Source organism: Peromyscus maniculatus, chromosome 6, assembly GCF_049852395.1.
Source record: "Peromyscus maniculatus bairdii isolate BWxNUB_F1_BW_parent chromosome 6, HU_Pman_BW_mat_3.1, whole genome shotgun sequence".
Classification (NCBI taxonomy): Eukaryota; Metazoa; Chordata; class Mammalia; order Rodentia; family Cricetidae; genus Peromyscus; species Peromyscus maniculatus.
Window position 1 is genome coordinate 53,980,524 of NC_134857.1, and position 21,406 is coordinate 54,001,929.

At 32.2% G+C, this 21,406-nt stretch overlaps 1 protein-coding gene across 1 annotated transcript in view; it reads right to left on the reverse strand.

The window, feature by feature from the left end:
- Positions 1-21,406, reverse strand: part of Si (sucrase-isomaltase) — a 72,920-nt gene that overhangs the window by 24,712 nt on the left and 26,802 nt on the right. Inside the window, exons 16-30 of the mRNA XM_042279159.2 lie at positions 21,117-21,233; positions 19,187-19,341; positions 17,822-17,906; positions 17,013-17,069; positions 15,212-15,336; positions 13,518-13,606; positions 11,710-11,759; positions 10,874-11,044; positions 10,485-10,640; positions 5,474-5,680; positions 5,103-5,257; positions 3,621-3,789; positions 1,479-1,575; positions 1,257-1,369; positions 1,044-1,169 (exon numbers count right to left, since the gene is read on the reverse strand). Of these exons, the coding sequence (XP_042135093.1) occupies positions 1,044-1,169; positions 1,257-1,369; positions 1,479-1,575; positions 3,621-3,789; positions 5,103-5,257; positions 5,474-5,680; positions 10,485-10,640; positions 10,874-11,044; positions 11,710-11,759; positions 13,518-13,606; positions 15,212-15,336; positions 17,013-17,069; positions 17,822-17,906; positions 19,187-19,341; positions 21,117-21,233 (1,872 nt within the window). The remainder of the gene's footprint in view (positions 1-1,043; positions 1,170-1,256; positions 1,370-1,478; positions 1,576-3,620; positions 3,790-5,102; positions 5,258-5,473; positions 5,681-10,484; positions 10,641-10,873; positions 11,045-11,709; positions 11,760-13,517; positions 13,607-15,211; positions 15,337-17,012; positions 17,070-17,821; positions 17,907-19,186; positions 19,342-21,116; positions 21,234-21,406) is intronic.

Consider the following 21,406-nt stretch of genomic DNA (forward strand, 5'->3'; position numbering starts at 1 on the left):
TGAAATTATGGTAATATGGTCAGTTATAAACTGAAATTCCAATGCATACACAAAGAAATACTTTTGAACTCATTTTAACCATAAATCACATCAAAATAATTTAAGATAATTTTACCAGTGACAAAAAGGAGAAATTATTTATAATTCAATCAGTTATTATAAAAAAATCTCAAATAAGTCAAATAGATTTTTGAAATACCTTAAAGGATGTATGGTTTATATTTAAAAAGTTGGAATTTACTTAAGCCATCAAATTTGAATTTTACCATAAAAATTTCAAATTAGTATTAAGAAACTAATTTTCCAACCATTTTCTCTTAATCAACATTACCCTTGACTATTCTAGTTTTTGGAAAAACTGTAGCTGTCATACTAGGATAATATTGGAAAACCTCAGTTTCAAATATCAGCTTGCATACTTCTGTATTTTCAATGTATGTAAATAATTTTCTGATAATAATGCAGCACTATTAGACTCTGATATAGAATCCACGTCAATGTCATATAGTGAGGTTCATGATGTAAAATGAGGACTTACATAGAGGAATTATATACTGCAGTGTTTATGTGGTACTAGAATTCTTTTTATTGATAAAAACAAACTGATTTCTAAGCATTGTGGAAAAAACTTATTCTGTAAAGCCTGCTGTATAGCTTTATGTACTCCAATTACATATTTTAAGGCTCAAGTCAGGCAGTTGAATGTCGAATTCCTTCCAACTTGTCACAATACCAGTGATACTATAGATTACTCAAACATAAAGAGAACACAGAATATGCAAGCCACAACTTATAAGAGGAAAAAAAAACATGAAGAGGTTTGCTTAGAACAGCTCAGGGTCTTACTAAAGGGGGAAAGTAGGCAATGGTGGAATATTTTAGCTCCTTGCTTATGTATCTGACAAAGATATATAAAAATCCCTCATCCAATTATAAAGATACCACCAAAATATGAGCGTTATTTCCAAATCTTACTCCTAAAGAATATAGTGTTGAAGCATTTCCTTCTGTCCTTACAGCATCTAGTTTATTGGTATACATACATAGGGGATCTTTTTAGCCACCATATCGTTGTACAGTTGCTCAATCTCTGAAGTATTTCTGTATCCATAACGACATAGCTGAAATCCTAGAGCCCAGTACGGTGGCATGACTGGATAGCCAATTACCTTTAAAAAATATTATATGTGAGATAAAAGAAGTATTTTAAATTATAAATAAAACTTTATAGTTTTTAAATGAATATTTAATCATACTTCATGGTATTGCTTTGTTGCAACTTCTGGGGTTGGTCCCAAAAACATGTAAAAATCCAAGATCCCTCCAATTATGCGGTATGTTAGAGCAGGAGTTGGTTGGAAAGTAACATCTGAAAATTCAAAATAAGATTTAATTTTTATCTATATGTAAGACATCTATTTGCTATTGAATCGCATTTACCCATTTAATGTGAGAAATTTAACAAATAATAGGTTTACCCATTCCATTGCTGTTTAGTAACAGAACTCCATGAGCATTGCCCTCATCTTCCAAAGCCATGTAATAGGGATGGAATCCATAGGAATTAAGTTTATACTGAAACATATAAAAAATGTATATTTAGTAAAACTAAAGCACAGACTACATCAACACTGTTTAAGTTCATTACAATTGATCTTGGAAATTAACGTATTCCTGATTACCAAGTTACACTGCTTGAATGAAACAAATGTACTTCGTCTAAAGTTATTACTTCTTTTGTTTGAACTAATACTTCCTTAGAGCATGCAAATGAATATGAAAATATGCAGCAATAACTGGCAAACAACCCTGGTGTTCGAGTAGTTATGTTTCTTTCAAGAAGTTAGGTGTCTCACATTTTCCCTAAAATAAAACATCCTGGAAAAAATCATAGTGGTGTAAGTAATCAACCTGTCAAGAAGAAAGAGTTTATAAGGATACAAACTTACATATGCATAACATGTAATTTGTGGCTCTAAACTTGAACTTTAGTAAATTATTCAAATGTGGATTGAGTTTTCAGAAATAATTTTGATATAGCCTTCTTTCAAATAGATTCTGATACAATTTCAATACAGTAAAGATAGCAATGGATTGTGCATATTGCCACAAAAATGAATGCAATATTAATTTGTTTGTTCCTAAATGTATAATTTAAGCAGCAATTACAAGTAAAACTAAAGGTGAGCTAGTGTTTGAAACATTTATTAATATAATAAATATAACATTTATTAATGATATATTTAGAATTATGATAATAATATTACTTATTGTTCATTGAATTAAGTATTAAGGAAATTTGTTCTGTTTTCAAAACAGAACTGTAAAGTATCAAAACACATACAAATATTTGTTATGAATATAAGCAGAAGTTTGACCTAATAAAATGTATAATTTTAGCTCTGGGGGTATGGGGGGGATAGTATCAAATCACTATTATATGTAACATGAACAGTGAAATTTAATATTTATAAGCAGTTATTTTGAAGAATACGGAATAAGTATGTTTTGTTTAATGTAACTGGAAAGGTTAAGAAACTAGTTAGCTTTCATAAATGCTGCAAGGTGCTATGCAGGTTTCTGCGGATAGACATCAGTGGTCTTGTCCAGTGCTGGAGCCTACATGTTATAATATTGACTCACCTGGCAAGATTCACAATTTGACAATAGTGGTGAGATAGTATATGGAAGTAACCACCTGCTGTCCTGTTGGACTTGAGATCTGCCCTCAAGGGCAGATGAGGGTTTCAGGCCTAATACTATAAACACAGTCAAAAACCATTACTAGGGAAGCCATAGGCTCTAGCAGAGAACCTACTGATGTTACTTTTCTGAATGAGCATGCTGTCAAATTGCTTTTGAGTCATGTTTATTTCCAAAGATTTGAGCTGCTACCATTCTTAGTCATAAAAAAAATGTATCACTGTTCAAAATGATTAAACTAAGCAACTGTGGCTACTGAGTCACAAATAGGACATCTATATCTCTAAATCAACTTTCAAGGCTCAGGTCACATTTCAGAAGACAAGGCACAAAATATGTAAGAGCCAGTAATGGAGAATTCTGTGAAATTCTTTCTTGTGGACATAACTGCTGTACACATAAACTCATAGTTCCTGCATTTGTCTGCAATGGATCTCCATACAGATTAGGGAGGAGAGCCAGAGTGTCTCACCCTCAGCTGAGAGTTAGCAACCATTAATGAGTACTAGGAAGAGAGAATCACTCTTTACAGACAGCTACTAGTGGCTTCCCCATGCTCCACTAGATGATCCACTGCCCATGTGTATATGGGAACCACTAATTGGACTTGGTGGATTCAAAAAAAGATACCCAAATTAAAAATACATTTCCAAAAATTAAAAGATAAAAACATGAAGTAAAATTAAAAGAAATTGTTCAATATGTTTTTTTAAATACCCAACAAATTGTATTTTCTCTACTTTTTTCAATGATTTCTGATAATGTTTATCTTTTTTAGAAAACAACTGCATCATCTCTGTGAATCTCTAGCACTCTTTGCATTGTTTCAGTCTTGCGCTATCAGCATGCAAAGAAGTGAACTAGATCCCCATCATTATTTTAGCTTCCTCATAAGGCAGCCACATATGGGTACCTACACCAGGAGGTTGATCTCTTGTGAACATCCCCCAAGTATGCCAGTTCATATCTCTATTGAATGCTGTATGTTCTACTTCCCCGAAACCATATACATATTGTGATGGCAGACGAGTAGATATCTGAATGAATTGGTCATTGAAGGCAAATCCAGGCAGGCGAGAATCCCAGCTGAAAATAAAAGTAAACAAGCCTATTACTCTAAATATGTGCAAAATAAAAAGTAATAGCTGTAGTTATTTTTGTTGTCTTTAAACAAATACTTTTTCTGTATGCAAACACAAAATCATATTGCAAATAATAATGTCAATTCTTTCTTTGTGATCTTAAAAGACATAATGTTTCTCATAGTCCTAATTACCTCAAGGCCTCAAATGAATATATGTAATTACTGTAATATATATTTTTTCTTGACTAAGTTAATAATTTTACAAGTAAACTGTTTTATGTAACATTGAATGGAAATATAAGATGAGACTATAGTATATGTATTCATCTTTAGTTCAATGTTGTCTTAAAAATAAAACTTTTAAAAATTATATTGTTTCCTTAATTTATATCCTAAAATTAAATGTGATCTGTCCTTTGGGGGTAATCATTGCCTTTGTTTTTTTAACTTAAAAAAATCCTTCAACTTCAAGTTCTTCCCGGCTACTGCAGTCAGCCATTTTTTATTGTATTTTGCATTTATAATACATGGAATATAGGAAGAAATGTATTTTAAAGGAAGGCATTTTACTTTTGTGAGAAGACAGAAAGGAGGATGAAAAGTAATCAAGGCCAGCAAGGGAGAGGTGTTTGTATTATGAAAAATCAGAGGCGCCCTCAAAGCTTTTGCATCATTTTTGAAATTACTGTATAAGAAGAGTACCCAAGTGCCTGCTTCATGAATAACTTTGTTTCTTAATCTTTTAAGCTAAAAAAATTTTATAATAAAATCATATTAAACCAGGTCAGTCAGGGGTTCTTTATTTGCATCAACACTGCCAATAACTGACAGAATCCTGATATAATTTAAAAGAAGGCTTGCAGAGCTTAACTGAAAATGCTTTTAATCTGGTGCAATTGGTGAAAATAAAGAAAATGATCTTTTAAATACATTTATTCACCATAATATCAATACATATTTTGCTCAATTTGTTTTTTTCAGTATGTATCAGGTTCCAGATCTCACAAATATTCTCAACAGTTTTAATAGTACATTTGCATAACACACTCTTTATTGTTTATCTTATTATCACTCACGATGTATTTCAACATGAATTTGCTTTACATTATTATAATACTGAATCTAATACTTACTAACAAAAGTAATCATTCCTATAAAGTAAATGGAATTTTAAATGAGTTTTTATATGATTCTATGAGTATATTGTTTAAAAATATGAAAATTGGGAAAATATTTAATAAAACTCCAACTGTTATCATATTGCTCTTTTAAACTAAAAATTTTCTCCTTTGTAGCAAATAACTTAATCACTTACATAAGCCTTCCACTGCTTCTCCTTCGAACCTGGATGCCGAATGGATTTTCCTTGATTTCAACATCATAGAGTCTATTTGCATAAGAGCTTGTAGGAGTGTTTGGAATGTTTAATGGTACTGGAACTTCATATCTCTTCTGATGGGCATCGTAAATCTATTGCAGAGAAACAGTAACCACACAGGAGTATTCATTCTTACTGCTGAGAGAGCACATGTTTTAAATAACATGTCCAATGGGAGCACTTAGAATTGTTGTCTGATTCTGCATATCTACCTTACAGACCTACATTGCAAATGCAGAAACTAATGCAGTCAGTAGAATATGAAATCGTTTAACCTTTTCTCCTAAGATACTTTATTTGAAACTTACCTTGAACTGTAGCATGTCATTTTTGTGATACTTTACTTCCACACGGAGAGTGGAGATGGGATTAGATGGAAGGTTTATTCTAGCGTTTACAGGATTCCACTGGAGTTCAGCTGTTATACCCGTTGACAAATATTGAACTGAAGTTAATGAATAGGGATTGTGGTCTGTAGGAAAGTAGCATTCAGGTGCACCGGATAGTGTATGAACCTAAAAGCAATACATGTTCAACATCAGAAAGTGTAAGCATTGTAAACTTGAACTTAAAAAATCAAACAGGAAGATGTTATCTGAGCTTAGTAACAATTTGTGTAACTCATAATAAAAAAATCTATTATTCATTTGAGATATGTTCTAAATTATTATATCACATATTTACATATTGACTCTAATGTTAGAATACTAGAGACAAATGATCAAATATTTGTTTTTCAATGCAAAATAATATAAACTGTATTGCTTTTACAAACATTACTTTAATTTTTGCCTGTATGTAATTTTATGCCTCACAATGCTGCTATTTTCTCTTTCTGAAAATGACTGTAAAATACAAAATTGTAGTTTCTTCTCTTCCACTTATACTGATACTAACACAGTATCTTTTATGGCTTATGTTGAAAGCTGCATATGGCATTCCTATCAGGATTTAAAACAGGAACTCCGAATTAAGATATTTTATATCTGCTCTTTGACACAGTAGTAGATAGTACCCGAAGGAAAATTGATAACTACAGCACTGAGAATTAAATAGCTTACTATAGCATTTTCTCACAGTCTTCCATAGTTATTGATTGATTATAGTTTCTCAAGAAGCAATACATTTCTCCATATTTCAGTCTATTTTTCAGAAATTGTATGAAACATTCAAAACTCCTTAAAAGAATTTGATACAAACTAATTACATCGAGATTGTCTTTTCCTCCCTTCTTTCTTGTATTGGGTAGTTTGCAATATAATTTCAATAGCTATGATAAATTTTGAAGACAAAACCATGTAGAAGAATCTGACACATTGATCGTATTAAAATATTGACAAACCAAACTTCGATTTCTATTTACCAAAAAAAATAAATTCTGTTTTGCTTTAGCTACTCAGATTTTAGGTGCTTAAAGTATCAGTTTAAAGCAATCCTTGTAAAATATGAATACTGTGGTTCTCATTTGAAATTCAGTTTACACAATGGTCAACTTTACGTGACTCTATGAGAGTTATTTTCCTAAATTTCACTATCACCTTCTTGTTCATCATTCCCATTAGAATTGACATTCTTTTAGAGTGTGTATATTCTAGTATTAGTAATTTAGGGAGATGTGGAGAGATGGCTAACCAGTTAAAAGTCCTAACTTCTCTTTTGGAAGGCCTGGGTTTGATTCCCAGTACCAACATGGTGGCTTACAACCTTTTGAAATTTCAGTCCTATGCCACGGGACATCCTGTTTTGACCTTCACATGTACTGAACACATGTGGTTTAGACATATGTACATGCAAAATGGCCATCCATATAAAACTAAAAAAATAATAAACTGAACAAAATAATTAATAAAAACAGCTTAAGTACCTACATGATAAGTACTCAACAGAAAAATAAGTAATGTGAGTTTTCCAAGAAATTTCTAAATGCCGAAACTTAAAATACATGATTTAAAAAAAGTTTGTTTTAAAACAAATTTACCATGTGGCAATAAATCTCTATGTTAGAGAATTAAATAAGTTGCTGTGACTTTGAAAGTAGTAATTCTGTGTAGTTTATAGACATGATGTTTTCAAATGACATCAGATCAATTTGGACATTTGGGGCTCAGAAAAATTAATGTCAGATTAAGTAGAAATGCAAAGACTGCTGACCACTTGGTGGACTTGGAGCAATCTCTAATGGACCTCAAGTTCTAGGAAAGATCTATGCTTCCTGATAATATCAGTGATTCATTTCGGTACTGTCTTGTAAAGAAAAATTTTATATTTGCTTTCTTATCAGAATAAACATCATAACTTATGCACAGTCTGAATGTAGCTGGGTTAACCACACCATCCAATGCTGTCTTGTTTTTCACTTTTTATCTTTGACTCCTTCCTTATCAAGCCGACATATTTCTCCATCACTAAATTCCCTCGTTTTTAATTGACATTAATCCATACACCCTTGTTATCGGTCTCATTTTATATTTTCGATATATATTCATAGTCCTGGAAAAAACAATTTGCATTATGCCTTAACAGTGCAGATGTGTATGAGTAGGGTAATACAGCACCATGCTTATCACTCACTTTTCCTAAAATCACAACAGAACTAGTGGGTACTAATGCTACAACCCTAGTTGATTTCTCCACTGTTCAACCACTACCACCAAACCTGTGCAAAAGCATTTGTTCTTCACTGCTGACCAACACAGATTTTATTTACATTATGACTTCACGGCTTTCCTTATTATTTGAGTGTGGAAAGGAGAGCAATCAGAAAACAACACAGAGCAGAATATCACAACTACCTACCATGTCACTTCCCAGTACATGGTATGTACTGTCTGGTTTATATCAAATAAGAAACATTTTAGTTGTGTATCCAGTGCTCCTCTGATTGAAGACATTTCTAACTCAGCTCCAGTTTCTCCTGTATGGTTTATATTCCATTCATATAGGTTATCCTTAATAATATTGGCTGATTGTACTTAACCCATTTTGAAAGTAAAAATGATCTTATATTTTGGTTGTGAGCCTAGCCTTTAATGGCTGAGCCATCTCTCCAGCCAGGGAGTCTTGCCTTGGAGGAGATGAGAATGGGGGATGGGTTGGCAGGGAAGGCTGGGGGCGGGAAGAGGGAATAGAGGGACCCCTGTGGTTGTTATGTAAAATGAAGAGAAATTGTCTTAAAAATAAATAAATAAATTTTAAAAAAGAAAGTAAAAACACTGTCACCTCACAAACCTTTCCCCCATAGCTCCATGTTTTCTTTTTTCTTTACAGGAAAAAAAAAAACGAAAATTTTATCAAATTTACTACCTTAAAATTTCCAATTTTTTACTTCATTTTAGTTTAACTAAGTTAAAGCAGCCATAAAACCCATTCAACATTTTACTTGCCAATAATATTAATGACTTTCATCCTACCAAATCCAGATGTCAATTTTAAGGCTTCTTCTCATAGATTTATAACTGTAATTTGAATGATAGATCATTTTATCTGGCTTAAGATGCATTTTAAATTCCTTACCAAGAGCCCACAAATTTTCTATATTAATACCTTTGCTACTTTTTGTTTTCCTGATGGAGAACCATGAGGATTCGGGGTTTAGCCTTTGACCTGATCTTCCCTTTTCTGTTCATGTTCACTCCCTTGGTCATCTCATCCCATGACATGGCTTTGAATACTTCACATATGCTGACATGTGATGAGGAAGTATCCTTTAAGGCGTTTAAATGTGTGTTGTTACTTGACAGATGTACTTGAACTTCTATTAGGAATATTGACCTCAATATATCTAAGACAGAAGCTTCTCCTCCAAGCCTGCTCCTCAACCACAAAGATTTCTCTATCTCTCCTAACACATTTCTTGTTTTTCTAATTTTTCAAACCAACAAACTGAAGTCAACAGTTGTTCTTCTTTTTTCTCCACTCTAATGAGAAAACAAAAATTCTTGGCTTTTTTATTAAATATGTATGAGACTAATCATTCATTGATATAAATATGACCACACCAAATTAATTGATTGGCTCTCTAACAGTCTTTTCAACACGGCAACAAAGATGGCAACACTAAAATAGAAGTTCAGATTCGACATTTGTGTATCTTAACAGCAACCTCCCTCAGGCTAAGACTCATTATTCTAAAAAAGGACTATCCGATTGATCTAAATTATTTGTTTTCATGTTTTTATGACACAATTCTTGATGTTATTCCATCACTAATTCTGTTTCACACACCTTGGCCTTTTTATTTTATTTTATTTTATTTTTTACTATTTGTGAAACGTGGCTGGTGAATAGCCACTCTTTTCATCTTACCAGTTGATATTTCTTTCTCAAGTGTTACTGACTCTGTGAAAGTGCATTTTAACACTTTTTGATGTTTAGAAGTTATCTGTGTTTGAGGAAAAAAATGTTCTTATTTATCTTTAGGATTGTAACTGCATTTAAACAATAAGATTCATGCTAAATGAGTACCAAATACCACTTAACATTCTTCGCATTGACTTCAGAATTGTTCCTCCCTTCCAGAGTTGTTGTTACAAAGAAGCAATTGTTTTTGTTTTTTTACTTTTCATCTGCTTAATTATTCCTAATGCTAAATACTATGCACTTCTTTATAAACAGAAAGGAAAGGGGGCATTTTCCTGGAAGCAGAAATTATGACTTATTTCACATAAGTAGGAACCCCCTGGGAAGTTGATGGATGATGTGTTGTAGCTTTAGTCCTATAGAAAGAAAATTTAATTACTCGGTCTTATAAATAAATGCTTCCTGCTCTCAAAACTCAGAGATGTAAGGCCGAGAACTGAATAATAAGCATCGCAGGTGAGAATGTTTCCCATCGATCCCTCTGTCCTATAGCACTGATAGATAGAAACACCTGCTGTGCACAGCCATCATTGTTCTCAGACTGGCCAAAATAACTAGAGCATCCCAGAGTGACATGTATGCAAGTTTTTATAGGTTGAAAATTTGTTTTGAAAGTACTTGCTACTACTGACAAAATACCTTGCCAATTTAGCCAGTCAGCTGTGGTCAATGCACAGAGGAAGTACAACGAAATGCTATTTTATAAGGGAAAAGTTTATCATCCATTCCACATGAAAAGTGATGTATCGGTTCACTTCATCTGTCATCTGCTAAGCTACATCTTTAAAGAATGAATTCATTTAAAATTTGATCGATATTTAAACATGCAAATTTCAAATACCAAACGATTCATAAATGAATGTAATTTATATGCCGTTGAATTTAATATGCATGTGTAAATTTCCCACTAATGTGCTTACATGAAAATCATATATTTGTCCACAAGAAAACTGCTATTACCTCTTGCCATAAGCAGCCTCTCTGTTCGCACACATCCTTCGTCGCGATGCCTGCATCTGGATAACAACCGAATCTCTCATTGTCTGAGAAAATTTGATTCCATCTAACTATAAAGTTTTTTCCAAGATTAAAGGTGAGATCTGTAATTGAGAGAACCTATGGAAAAAAGGAATGATTAATTCTTTAACTTGATGAGGGGTAAATTTAAAAGTATGTCAATGTACAGCAAACCCCGTAGGTTTTCAGAATTATTTAATATTTTGAAATATTTTTTGAAGAACAGAGACGTAAGGGGGCGGGGAAAGGCATATGACTTGATATCTAGAACTCCAACTTGAGTATGAAAGAACATAAAAAACATAACAGACATTTTAAAGAAACCAGTTTACCTTATTGGACGCATCAAAAGTGAAGCCAGAATGAGCGTTCATCTGCTGAGCAGTTTCTCCTACTGTGACTTCTGTGACTGTGTCTGTCAGCCCAAAGATTTTGATTGTTTTGAATGAGAGAGCATTTCCTTCTGAATATGCTGAATGTGTGCAAGTAGCAATCAGTTCATTCTGAGGAAGAATGGTATGTAATGTTAGCTGTTAAGTCCTTTGATATCAACCCCACTAATGGATAGAATATGAAAAAAGGAAATGGTTGAGGCATCCACCCTTCCATCCCACCAGTTACCACTGTGCATATAATTGATTTTGTTTGTATATGTCATAAAACTTTATTTTTAGAATTATTGACGACTTCACATATGAGGCCAATGATATGTAATATCTCTTATTCTAGCCTTTATATTGATAACTCAGAATTGTTAGAAAGAATAAAGAAATATAACTTCTGTGAAAAAAATTCATTGGGTATTTAAAAAATTAAATGTGCACATACTTTTCATTTTTATCACCAAATATATATGAATTATCACTGTGATTGACATACAAAAACATATTGAATATATAGAAATTATTTCCAAGCTATGTTAAAATAGACTTAAGGAAGAAAAAATAATCAATGCATAGCTTCATTATAAATATAATCTAATAAGTTAATAAAAAGGTTTTGTTTGTTCATTATCTAATAATTTTGATTTAACAATTAATTCAACAATTTATTTTAACTGAATTTATTGAAAACTGGAGAGAAATTTAAGCACTCCACAGAAGTAGCCTATAGTAAATTATAAAATAGACATTAAGAAACACATATATATTTCAAAATAATGTCTTACACGGGAAACTGAAAAGCTGTACAATATATAGATTCGATCTTCTATGGTATCTGAAATTGAAAAATAGTTATTCAATCAAAGTGAAATAAATTTTCTTTTCTTACTTTACATTTATATAATAGTTATTTTAAAATCATTATAATGAAGTGCTGTAGACAGTTCTAATACTTTGACATTTCTAGTAACTAGACTCAGGTTAAGACTTACACTAAAAAGAAAAAAGGGCAAGAAGTTTAGAAGGAAATTGCTTGAGCAGCTACAAGGTGGGCTGAAGGGAATCAATGTGTGGGGATCACAGTTTAAAAATATCATGTATGTCGGGGAATGCTCCTGAGAACTCAACCCTACACAATGAACTACAGTCAACTGATGATTGCTGAGAGTGGGAGAAAGCCTTCCCCAGGGAAGAGGCTCAACCTGGTTATCCTGCATCAAATGGTCAGCCCTAAATTGAGGTAGAAAAAAAGGAGACATGCTGCAATTATGATGCAGTTATAATACCATTTTTAAGTAATTAAGTTAACATCACATATGGGTATATGTATTTCAAATAATAATAAGATATTAAATTTTTGTTATCTCATTTCCTTGTGAAATATGTTATCTAATTTAGTTTTTTTTCTTCATGAGTAATAAAAGAGTCTAGAAATTCAGAAGAAACAAATCTTATTCTCCTCAGATGTATTGGCTGGAGCTGGTAATCCCAGTTGGAGAGGCAGAGGTAGAGAAAGGAGAGTGAGAAAGTCACCCAGTCTGAGATATATAGGACCCGGTCTCCACTACTAAAACAACAGGAAAGGTTATAAAGAATGATATGTTGTTATAAATTACTATTTCAAGTCATATTTGCATCTTACATTTTTGCTATGAAATTACATGATTTTTTATGAAGACATGATATAGAACTATTCTATTTCACATTTCTATATTTATTATTTTTCATTATTCTGGAAAAGGGAATGAATGTAGAGAGACACTAAAAACTAATTTAACCTGTAAGTAAACTGACATTTAACGAGGGAAATGTAAGAAAACAATGATGTCTGTATCACACATATACTAAACATTCCCAAGGTTTTATTATAAGGAAACTGAAAATTAGTACTAGCCAAATTTGAAGGAAACTGAAGAAAGTAAAATTTAATGAGATTTGAAAAGTAATGAGTTCAATTGGAAACTATATGATAATATTTGTAGACACACATAAAATGGTTATTATCTAAGTGTCACATATTAAAATAAATAAATTAAAATAATTTCAGTAAAATTTTAAAGGATCAATTAAATATAAAAACATGAAATTAATAGATATGATTAACATTATATAATAAAATGGCTTGTGGTTGTTTTATTAATTATTTAGTTTATTTCTGTTTGTACTAAATTCTCAAAATATAAATTAAGCATTCTAAATAATAGAAAGGAAAATTTTTTTACATTAAATAATTTGACACCGACATTAACTATATCTGAAATTATTGGTTTCATTTTTATTTTCATTAATAACATTGCATGTTTAAAAATTACAATTAATTATCCAAAATACTCAAAAACATGATGCAATTCCTACATTGAAAATATGACAAGTTATATTAAATTAAAAGTATGAATGTAACATAAAAATCACATACATTTGTCAAAGAGGTTCTACAATGCATCAGTTCACGAAGCTGATATGTTAATCATATAAACAAGTCAAATAGTGATGTCAAATTGCATAAAGAAACATAAAAATATCATTATGAATGCAATCTCTTTTAATAAAGCTAAGTTACTAAGTCATCAGAACAGAGGGTGTTGAGACTTACTTTTAGTTTCACCGTCATCCCAGAAGAAGTCTCCTTTTGCTGTGTGATTTTCGTCTAATGCAACAATAAGGCCTAGAGGATTCTTACGGCTACCATGGAAAATGAGGTTTGTATAGAATTAAAATAAATTTGCAATCAAATTATAACTTATAACAAATACATTTACATTTAAGAAGTTTTAGTTGTGCATTAACAAATGAACACTGATATCTATATATTTTTGCATTCATAATTTCAATATAAATGTACTATTATGAGTTAAAAGATAATTAACATACATGTAAACAAACAAAAACATAATAAATGTATAAGTATGATGATATTTAATTGTTGAAGGATATGACATCTGCAAAATTTAAACAATGTAACATTTCAATTGAAACAAAAAAATTAAATGTGTTTGAAGAATGTTTAATTTAGGGTGCTGGAGACATTGCTCAGTGTTAAAAACACTCGTGCTATTTATGAGGACCTCTGCTTGGTCACCTGTAACACCATCCAGGGGAATCACAACTGTCTGTAATTTCGTTATCAGGAAAACTACAACCTCTTCAGGTCTCTGTGTGCACCACACACATTTTGTACACATACAGACAAGCAAGCATGTATATATATATATATATATATATATATATGTGTGTGTGTGTGTGTGTGTGTGTGTGTGTGTGTGTGTAAAATTTTAAAGTAAATAAGAATGTTCATTTCAACCAATATAACCTTAAATTGAAATGTGTTAATTATCCTACACAAATGAAAATGTGGCTGTACTGGATAAGCTTATGTCAACTTGACACAGGCTAGAGTCATCTGAAAGGAAGGAGCCCCAATTGAGAAAATGCCTCCATATGATCCTGCTGTAGGCAAGACTGTAGAGCATTTTCTTAATTCGTTATTTATGTGAGAAGGCCTAGTTATTATGCATGGTGCTGTCCCTGGCCTGGTGGTCCTGAGCTCTGTGAGAAAGCAAACTAAGCAAAGCCATGGAGAGCAAACCAATAAGCAGCTCCCCTTCATGCCCTATGTATTAGCTCCTGCCTCCAGGTTCCATCCCTGCTTGAGTTCCTGTCCTGAGTTCCTTCAGTGATGAACTATAATGTGTAAGTGTGATCCAAATAAACCCATTCCTCTTCAACTTGTTTTTGGTCATGATTTTTCATCATAGTAACAGTAACCCTAACTAAAATAGTGTTATTTTTAAACTTTAAAATTAAAACATTGAAATGTACAATAATTTCAAAAGTGAGGTCAGTTAGAATGAAAATGAATCATGAGGTCAATTACTACATATCTTCTTGCTGTATCACCATAAGATAACGCTGCTGATGCTATAGGGTCCTAGCAACTGTTCTACACAGAATATGTTACACACATTAGCCAAAGTTTGATTCTGTTGTTCAGGAAGATCTGGGTGATGACTGATCTTTGAGAAAACTTTCATGAAACACTTGTAAACATAATAAATTCCAGAAAACCAAAGTATTAAAAGGTTTACATAAACTGATGTACTCACTCATGTTTCCTCAATAAATATTTGCAGAAAATAGAGGCCAGGCAGTGTTATACTTGAGTTATAAATTTATAAAAATGTGATTCCGGACATGCATGAAGTTTGTAGTCTAGGATACCAGACATACTACATACAACAAATAAAGCATAAGGAACCTATATGACTATGCAATGGCCCTTCATTTTACCTTGCTGTTGTGGTTACATTGGGTTCCTGGATTGGGATGATATAGCCTCCTCTAAGATGTAATCCTATCTTATCTGCTGGAAGGTACATATCAATCCTTTGTTTTCTCCATGGCTTTTTTTCACCCTATAGTTAAAGAATAAAAATTGCTTTTATTGTTAATGCATGTTTAAACTTGCTTCATAATGTTTGTAAGTTATACATTTTGTCTACTTAACCATGTATTTGTTTATAATCATGGGGAGAAAATAATTTTCATTCGGTTTTCAATGCTTATAAAAATAAGTTCATTTTCTTCTAAAATATAAAATAGGATAGAGAGAAATATTTCCTTTCTACGATAATTAACAATTACACCCACATTTTGTACTATTTTTTTAGTTATCATGCTTCTAATAACTAATGATTCTTCATTCAGACATATGTCTATATTTTATAGAGAATGCATGGTATTTGTCTTTAGTGTGGCTCTGTCATTCAATAGAACATCCTCTAGTCCTGACCCATTGTTTGGCAGTAGACAGGATTTCACTATTTTTACGTGTGAGTAATAGTATGTTGCATGTAAACTACATTTTCTTTGTACATTCTTCAGCTAATGGATGTGGAGTTTGATTTGATATATTACTCTCAGAATAGTACAACCTTAAACATAAGAGTATATCATTTTGAAACATTCCTGCCACTGTCCTTGTATACTTTCCAAAGTAACATAATTTGATAGTAAACCAAATCTGTCAGTAGATTTTGGAGGAACTTTTATGCTACCTTACACAAGGGAAAATAGAAGGGAGTTTTGTAAGAGATACCAAGACACCATTTGATTAATGAAGTAATAAATGAGTACTCTTTTTCTACACCAGAGTAGTGTAACTGCCATCCAAGGACCATTTTACAATGTTTTTCATTATACTTGAGTTATAATGAAACAACACGAGTTATAATGAGCAACAACAGTTGTTAAAGGGCGAGCTAGAGGCAGTACACAATTATTATATTAAGCTGATTTGACCAATGTAGAATGGACAAATGCAATGAAACATTACACTGAACTCATATTTTTATGTACATTTATAATGTTTCAATCAAAGCATTATGTAAAATGCTTGAGAGGCAAGTGTTCACATATTTGTTTGTTACACGTTGCATGCTTGCATTAGGTTGTCGTGTTGCTCCATAAACATAATTAAAATAATAAAGAAGTAAATAACAGAAAAATGACACACACCAAATAAAGTCTGCTGGCCTTTAGAAAGTCTTTTCAAATTTTCAAATTTGTTTCAAACAAACGTTTTGTTCAGCCAAATGAATATGCAAAACATAGTCACTTTAAAAAATAATATATCTGAATCTGAAGATGCTTTAGTAACATCCACTTCCAAAAAAAAAAGAATTGTATATATGAATTTGTGAATGTTATTATTTGGGCTTTTCTAGTTGGCTTTGAAAAAACATTTTCAATGATTTATTTTTTTTAATTTAAAAACACATAAACCTATCTCAATTCTTCTGGCAAGAAGGCAGATGTAAACTAGAAGACAGGAATTAAATAAATTTCCATTTTTTTCTAATATACTCTTTTAATTCCATTTAAGAACAAAAATATATTATCTTAATAAAAATATGGCTTTATATTAAAAATCTGGCTTTTGTGTAATGGAAAATAATTGTTCATCAATTTTTACACAGTTCTCCAGTTGAGAAATATTTCTTATAATAATCTCAGAACTCCCAAACACAAATGCAGATGCACTGTTATGTGGAAAAGTACTTGTGGCCTTATATACATGTATGTTACTTACTGTTTCATAATCATACCAGGTAGCATCAGGAATGTATGCACTCACAGATTCTGCTCCCTAAGATAAAGAAAATCGGTGTAAATATACAAAATATAGTAAATATACACAAAATATTTTGCACACTTTTGAAACTCAAGTGAAGAAAGAATCTTCCTAAGAATTATTTTAGATTTTTCTATTTTCAAGAGAAAAAATACTTTTCTGTTCTTACACTCCAGTAGTTCTGAATTCTTAGTTTTATGTGTAAAATACACACTGTAGTGGCAAAGGGGATACTATGTAGATGACAATTATAATTCATGTACACACTTGTGCTGCTATAAGCCACATGATTATTGTCATGTAAATTGTTCATTTCTACATAAACTACATGGACACTAGAGTTTAGAAACAGAAGACACATAATCTCAGTCCACTTTTTTGTTTTACATATTCTTAAGGTCAGCAGTTTTACATGACTATTTTACTCACATCTTAGCAAAATTGCTATGTTTATGTCTCCCTAAGTATAAGCTATTTAACATTACGATAAACTTTGAGGTAATGCAATAAATATAAACTTTTCAATATAAAACTGACTATACAGACGCCCTTGCTAAGTTATTTTATTATATATTTTGTAATCTACACATATCAAATAATTTTGTGAGTTTTAAAATATTTTGGCATTTTAAATTTCAGTGAGAGCTTGTGAGCTTGAAATAGTTCGTTGAGAAGTAAGTGGTATCCAGGGTCATCATAAGTGTAAACAAATTTTGTTATGCAAAATTGTCTTTAAGCAATAAATATAATACATGTGTAAAGCCTACCTGTCTCAGAACAGGAGTGATAAGTAGAGCAGGGCCCCATAGAAATTGGGTGTCCTCAATCCAGCTGTTTGGGTCTTCATAAAATCTAAGAACAATGATAATATTTAAGATATTATAAAACACACAAGGCAAAATATCTCATTTTCTTTATCTCTTCAGCTCTTAACTGAGAATCATTACTTTAAATATTTGTTTACTATGTCATTCTTAAGCAATAATTCTAAAGTAGTTCATACAACATACAATAAGGAATACAGGCAAAGAGGAATGAAGGGGAGTAAAAGGAAAAGAGGAAAGGTAGGCATGAGTCAGTTCCATACTCAAAACCCCTAAGAAGTCTACCATAGATATATGGCTACTTTTAATAGCTAACAAACCATTTTTGTTTATTATTTTCTTGTAAAGCAGGTCCAAAAATTTCTAGAATTACTTCATAATATACTTTCAGTATTTTTCAACAAAAATGTAATGTGCATTTATAAGGAATGTTAGGTCATTCCCTAAGAAATACCTTGTTTGTTCATATCATATAAACATGTAGACAATGTACATTTTTATGATTATACCACACTATATTTAGGTGATTTTATAATACATGACTGTTACATTTTCAGTAATTTTTAAGCTAAATCTTTCTGGCATCCCTGATGTATTTTTTTATGTAGTTTCTTTTATAAGTTCTGCTAAATTATCTCATTTGTAGCTTTATATTTTTTAACCTGTTTATATTTATCACAATCATTTTATATATATATACATATATATTCAGAAAAGTTTCTATACAAGTAGAAAAAAATAGTAATCATAGATCCAATTTACATCTTGATTTTTTTCCACTAGTGTTTTCTTATATTTCTGAATATACTTTTTACTGTTATTTCTCTGTGTTTATGAATGTGTGTAAGTGGTGTGCATGTATGTTATGTTTTTTGGTATGTGTGTGGATGTGTCATGTTGTGTATATGTATGGCATGTAAGTGTTTGCACATGTGTGCAATATATGTGTGTGTGGTGCATGTATGTGAAATTGCAAACGCACATGCCCATTTTCACATGTAGCGATCAAAGAAATTTGTCTTCTTCTATTTGTTCTTCACCATATTGCCTGGATCAGGGCATCCTCCTGAACCAGGAGTTGACTAGGTTGGCCTGCGTGGTGGCAGACCAGCGAGTTCCTGGGACCCAGCTCTCTCTGCGCCCCCTAATATTGTAGTTACAATCAAAGGCAGCTATGTCTAACTTTTTGAATGAGTACTGGGGATTAGAACTCTATTCCTCCTGTTTGCAGAGTCAAGATTCTAACCCTCTGAGACCGCTTTCTAACCCCTGAAATCGTAATTCTCACTCATAATTACCAATACTCACTCATGAAGAAATGGTCTCGCAACTGTCTCTCCATTCACATGGGCTTTATAGAACAGAGTGTAGAGGAAAGGAAGTAAGGTGTAGCGGATGGTTAAGTAGTGCCTTGATGTCTTTACCAAAAGAGAGTCTTGTCCAAAAAATGCAGGATCCTGCTCCTGTACAATATCAAAGGAAATTAAAATGAGAAAAGAAAATGTAAATAAACATTTAAAATGGAACCAATTTGATTATTGTGTTTAAAGCAAATTGTTTGAATTTGTGCTCCTCTATGAAAAATTGAATACATCCCTAGTATACCCTCTTTACGACTGGATAATTCAGGGTTTGTATCCTCAGTTGTATTTTAATCAAATTGTATTTTTAAGTACACATTTCTCACTTAAATATACACTTTCAATATGCAAAAAAATGACCAAATTTCAAACTACTAATTTTTTTGATGATTCTAATTTTTCATGTTCTCAAAACCTTAGTCAAATAATCGGTGGTTTATTTCAATTCTAACAGCATGCCTACACTGGAATTTGTGCTCAGCTACATGGCATACTTTGACTAATAGGATGTACGTAGCACATTCAAGCACAGGTCTGAAATGTACTAATGGATTCTGTCCTGTTCATAGCCATGGACTTCAGAAAGGACAGTAACAATCTACAGATCCAGAACTACAAGCAACAAAGTTTTCTGGCCAGTTAGCAAACTATAGTTTTGAAGTTCAACACTCCTCCTGAGACCGAAAGATCCTCTACATATGAAATAACTGCCTGTCTGTACCAAGGAGGACCACAGTGATAAAGTTTGTTCACACATTTTGCTAAGGGGTCACAGAATTTACTGAGTTTTCCCTTTAAAATTACAGCAAAATCATCCTTCCTGTTTAACTAATCCCAACCACATAATAGTGGCATTGCTGTGCCTGACTCTATTCTGGAGATTCAAGGCTACCCAGGGGTCCTGTTCACCTTAACATCTTTCCCACTGACCTGGCAGAGCCTGCTAGAACCCAGCTGCTGTTTCGTGCTCCTTGTCCAATTGCCACCCTCTGTCAGCTTCATGAAGCCCAAACCTGACCAGTGGATCCAAAAGTCTCACCACTCCACTATCTCATGGTCACTTTGTTGTCTTTCACATTCATTTTTCTAATTAATCATTACCATATTCATTCTGCCATGCCATTTGCATTTTAGAAAACTCAGATGTATACAGCATTGCTTGTACAAAGCTTTCCTATGGACATGGATTCCCCAAACTCTACTTTGTGCCCATTTTGACTTTGTTCTCTGAAGTTTCTTTACAACCTGAACTGTGGAGTTGACACTTCCCAAATGGAAGCAAGATTTTGTATGAGAGCAACATGTGAACACTGAAAGTATCTTGATCAGCATGTTCTTAACTGACTTGAAGATTTAAATGGATGCTATGGTTCTCTTTTTAAAAATGTGTTCATGATAGCCCACAGCATGTATATTTCAGATGAGAATATGTGAATTTTCTTATGATTCTGTTCCTACCAGTTCAGAAGTATGCTTTAATAGTTAGTATTGTCTTTGCTGACATGCTTGTTGCACTCTTAATAATCATTACAAAATAATTTTGGGCTCAGTTATAAGGGTCTTGAACTTTGGACTTCCTTTTATAAAAAACAACGAGCAAGGATCTTGCATATAATTTTATATTTTGTTATAAACCAAAATTTTCACTATCAAAATCCAAGACAAAAATATGGTATCAATACATTTTGTTTTGTGATTTTTCTCATTTGTCCACTTTTAGACATAAAATACATTGACATTTAAGAAGTAGATTTCAAGCATTTATTTATAAAATATGTTGCATACTTTTTATCTTACCATATTTATACTAATGAAAGAACATTGCTCAAAAATGCAGTTGTGCTTGTTTAAAAACATGAGGAACAAGTGTCACTTACCGCATAGCCATCAGCATTGTGGTTTCTAGAAAATGGATAAAAAGCTCCTAGTTGCATCCATCTTCTGCAGAGTTCTTCAGTTGTATCAGCCACAAATCCGCAGATGTCTGCTCCAACCTAAACAACAGTGTTCCTCTTATTCACAGTGTTGACATTCTGCCTTGTCTACTACATTCCAATGTATGCAGCAACTAATTGGCATTGCTCATAGTCTACTTGTTTTATGGCCTTCATACACATCCTCTAAACGGATTTATGCTCCATGTTCGATCCTTCTTTAATCTCTCTCC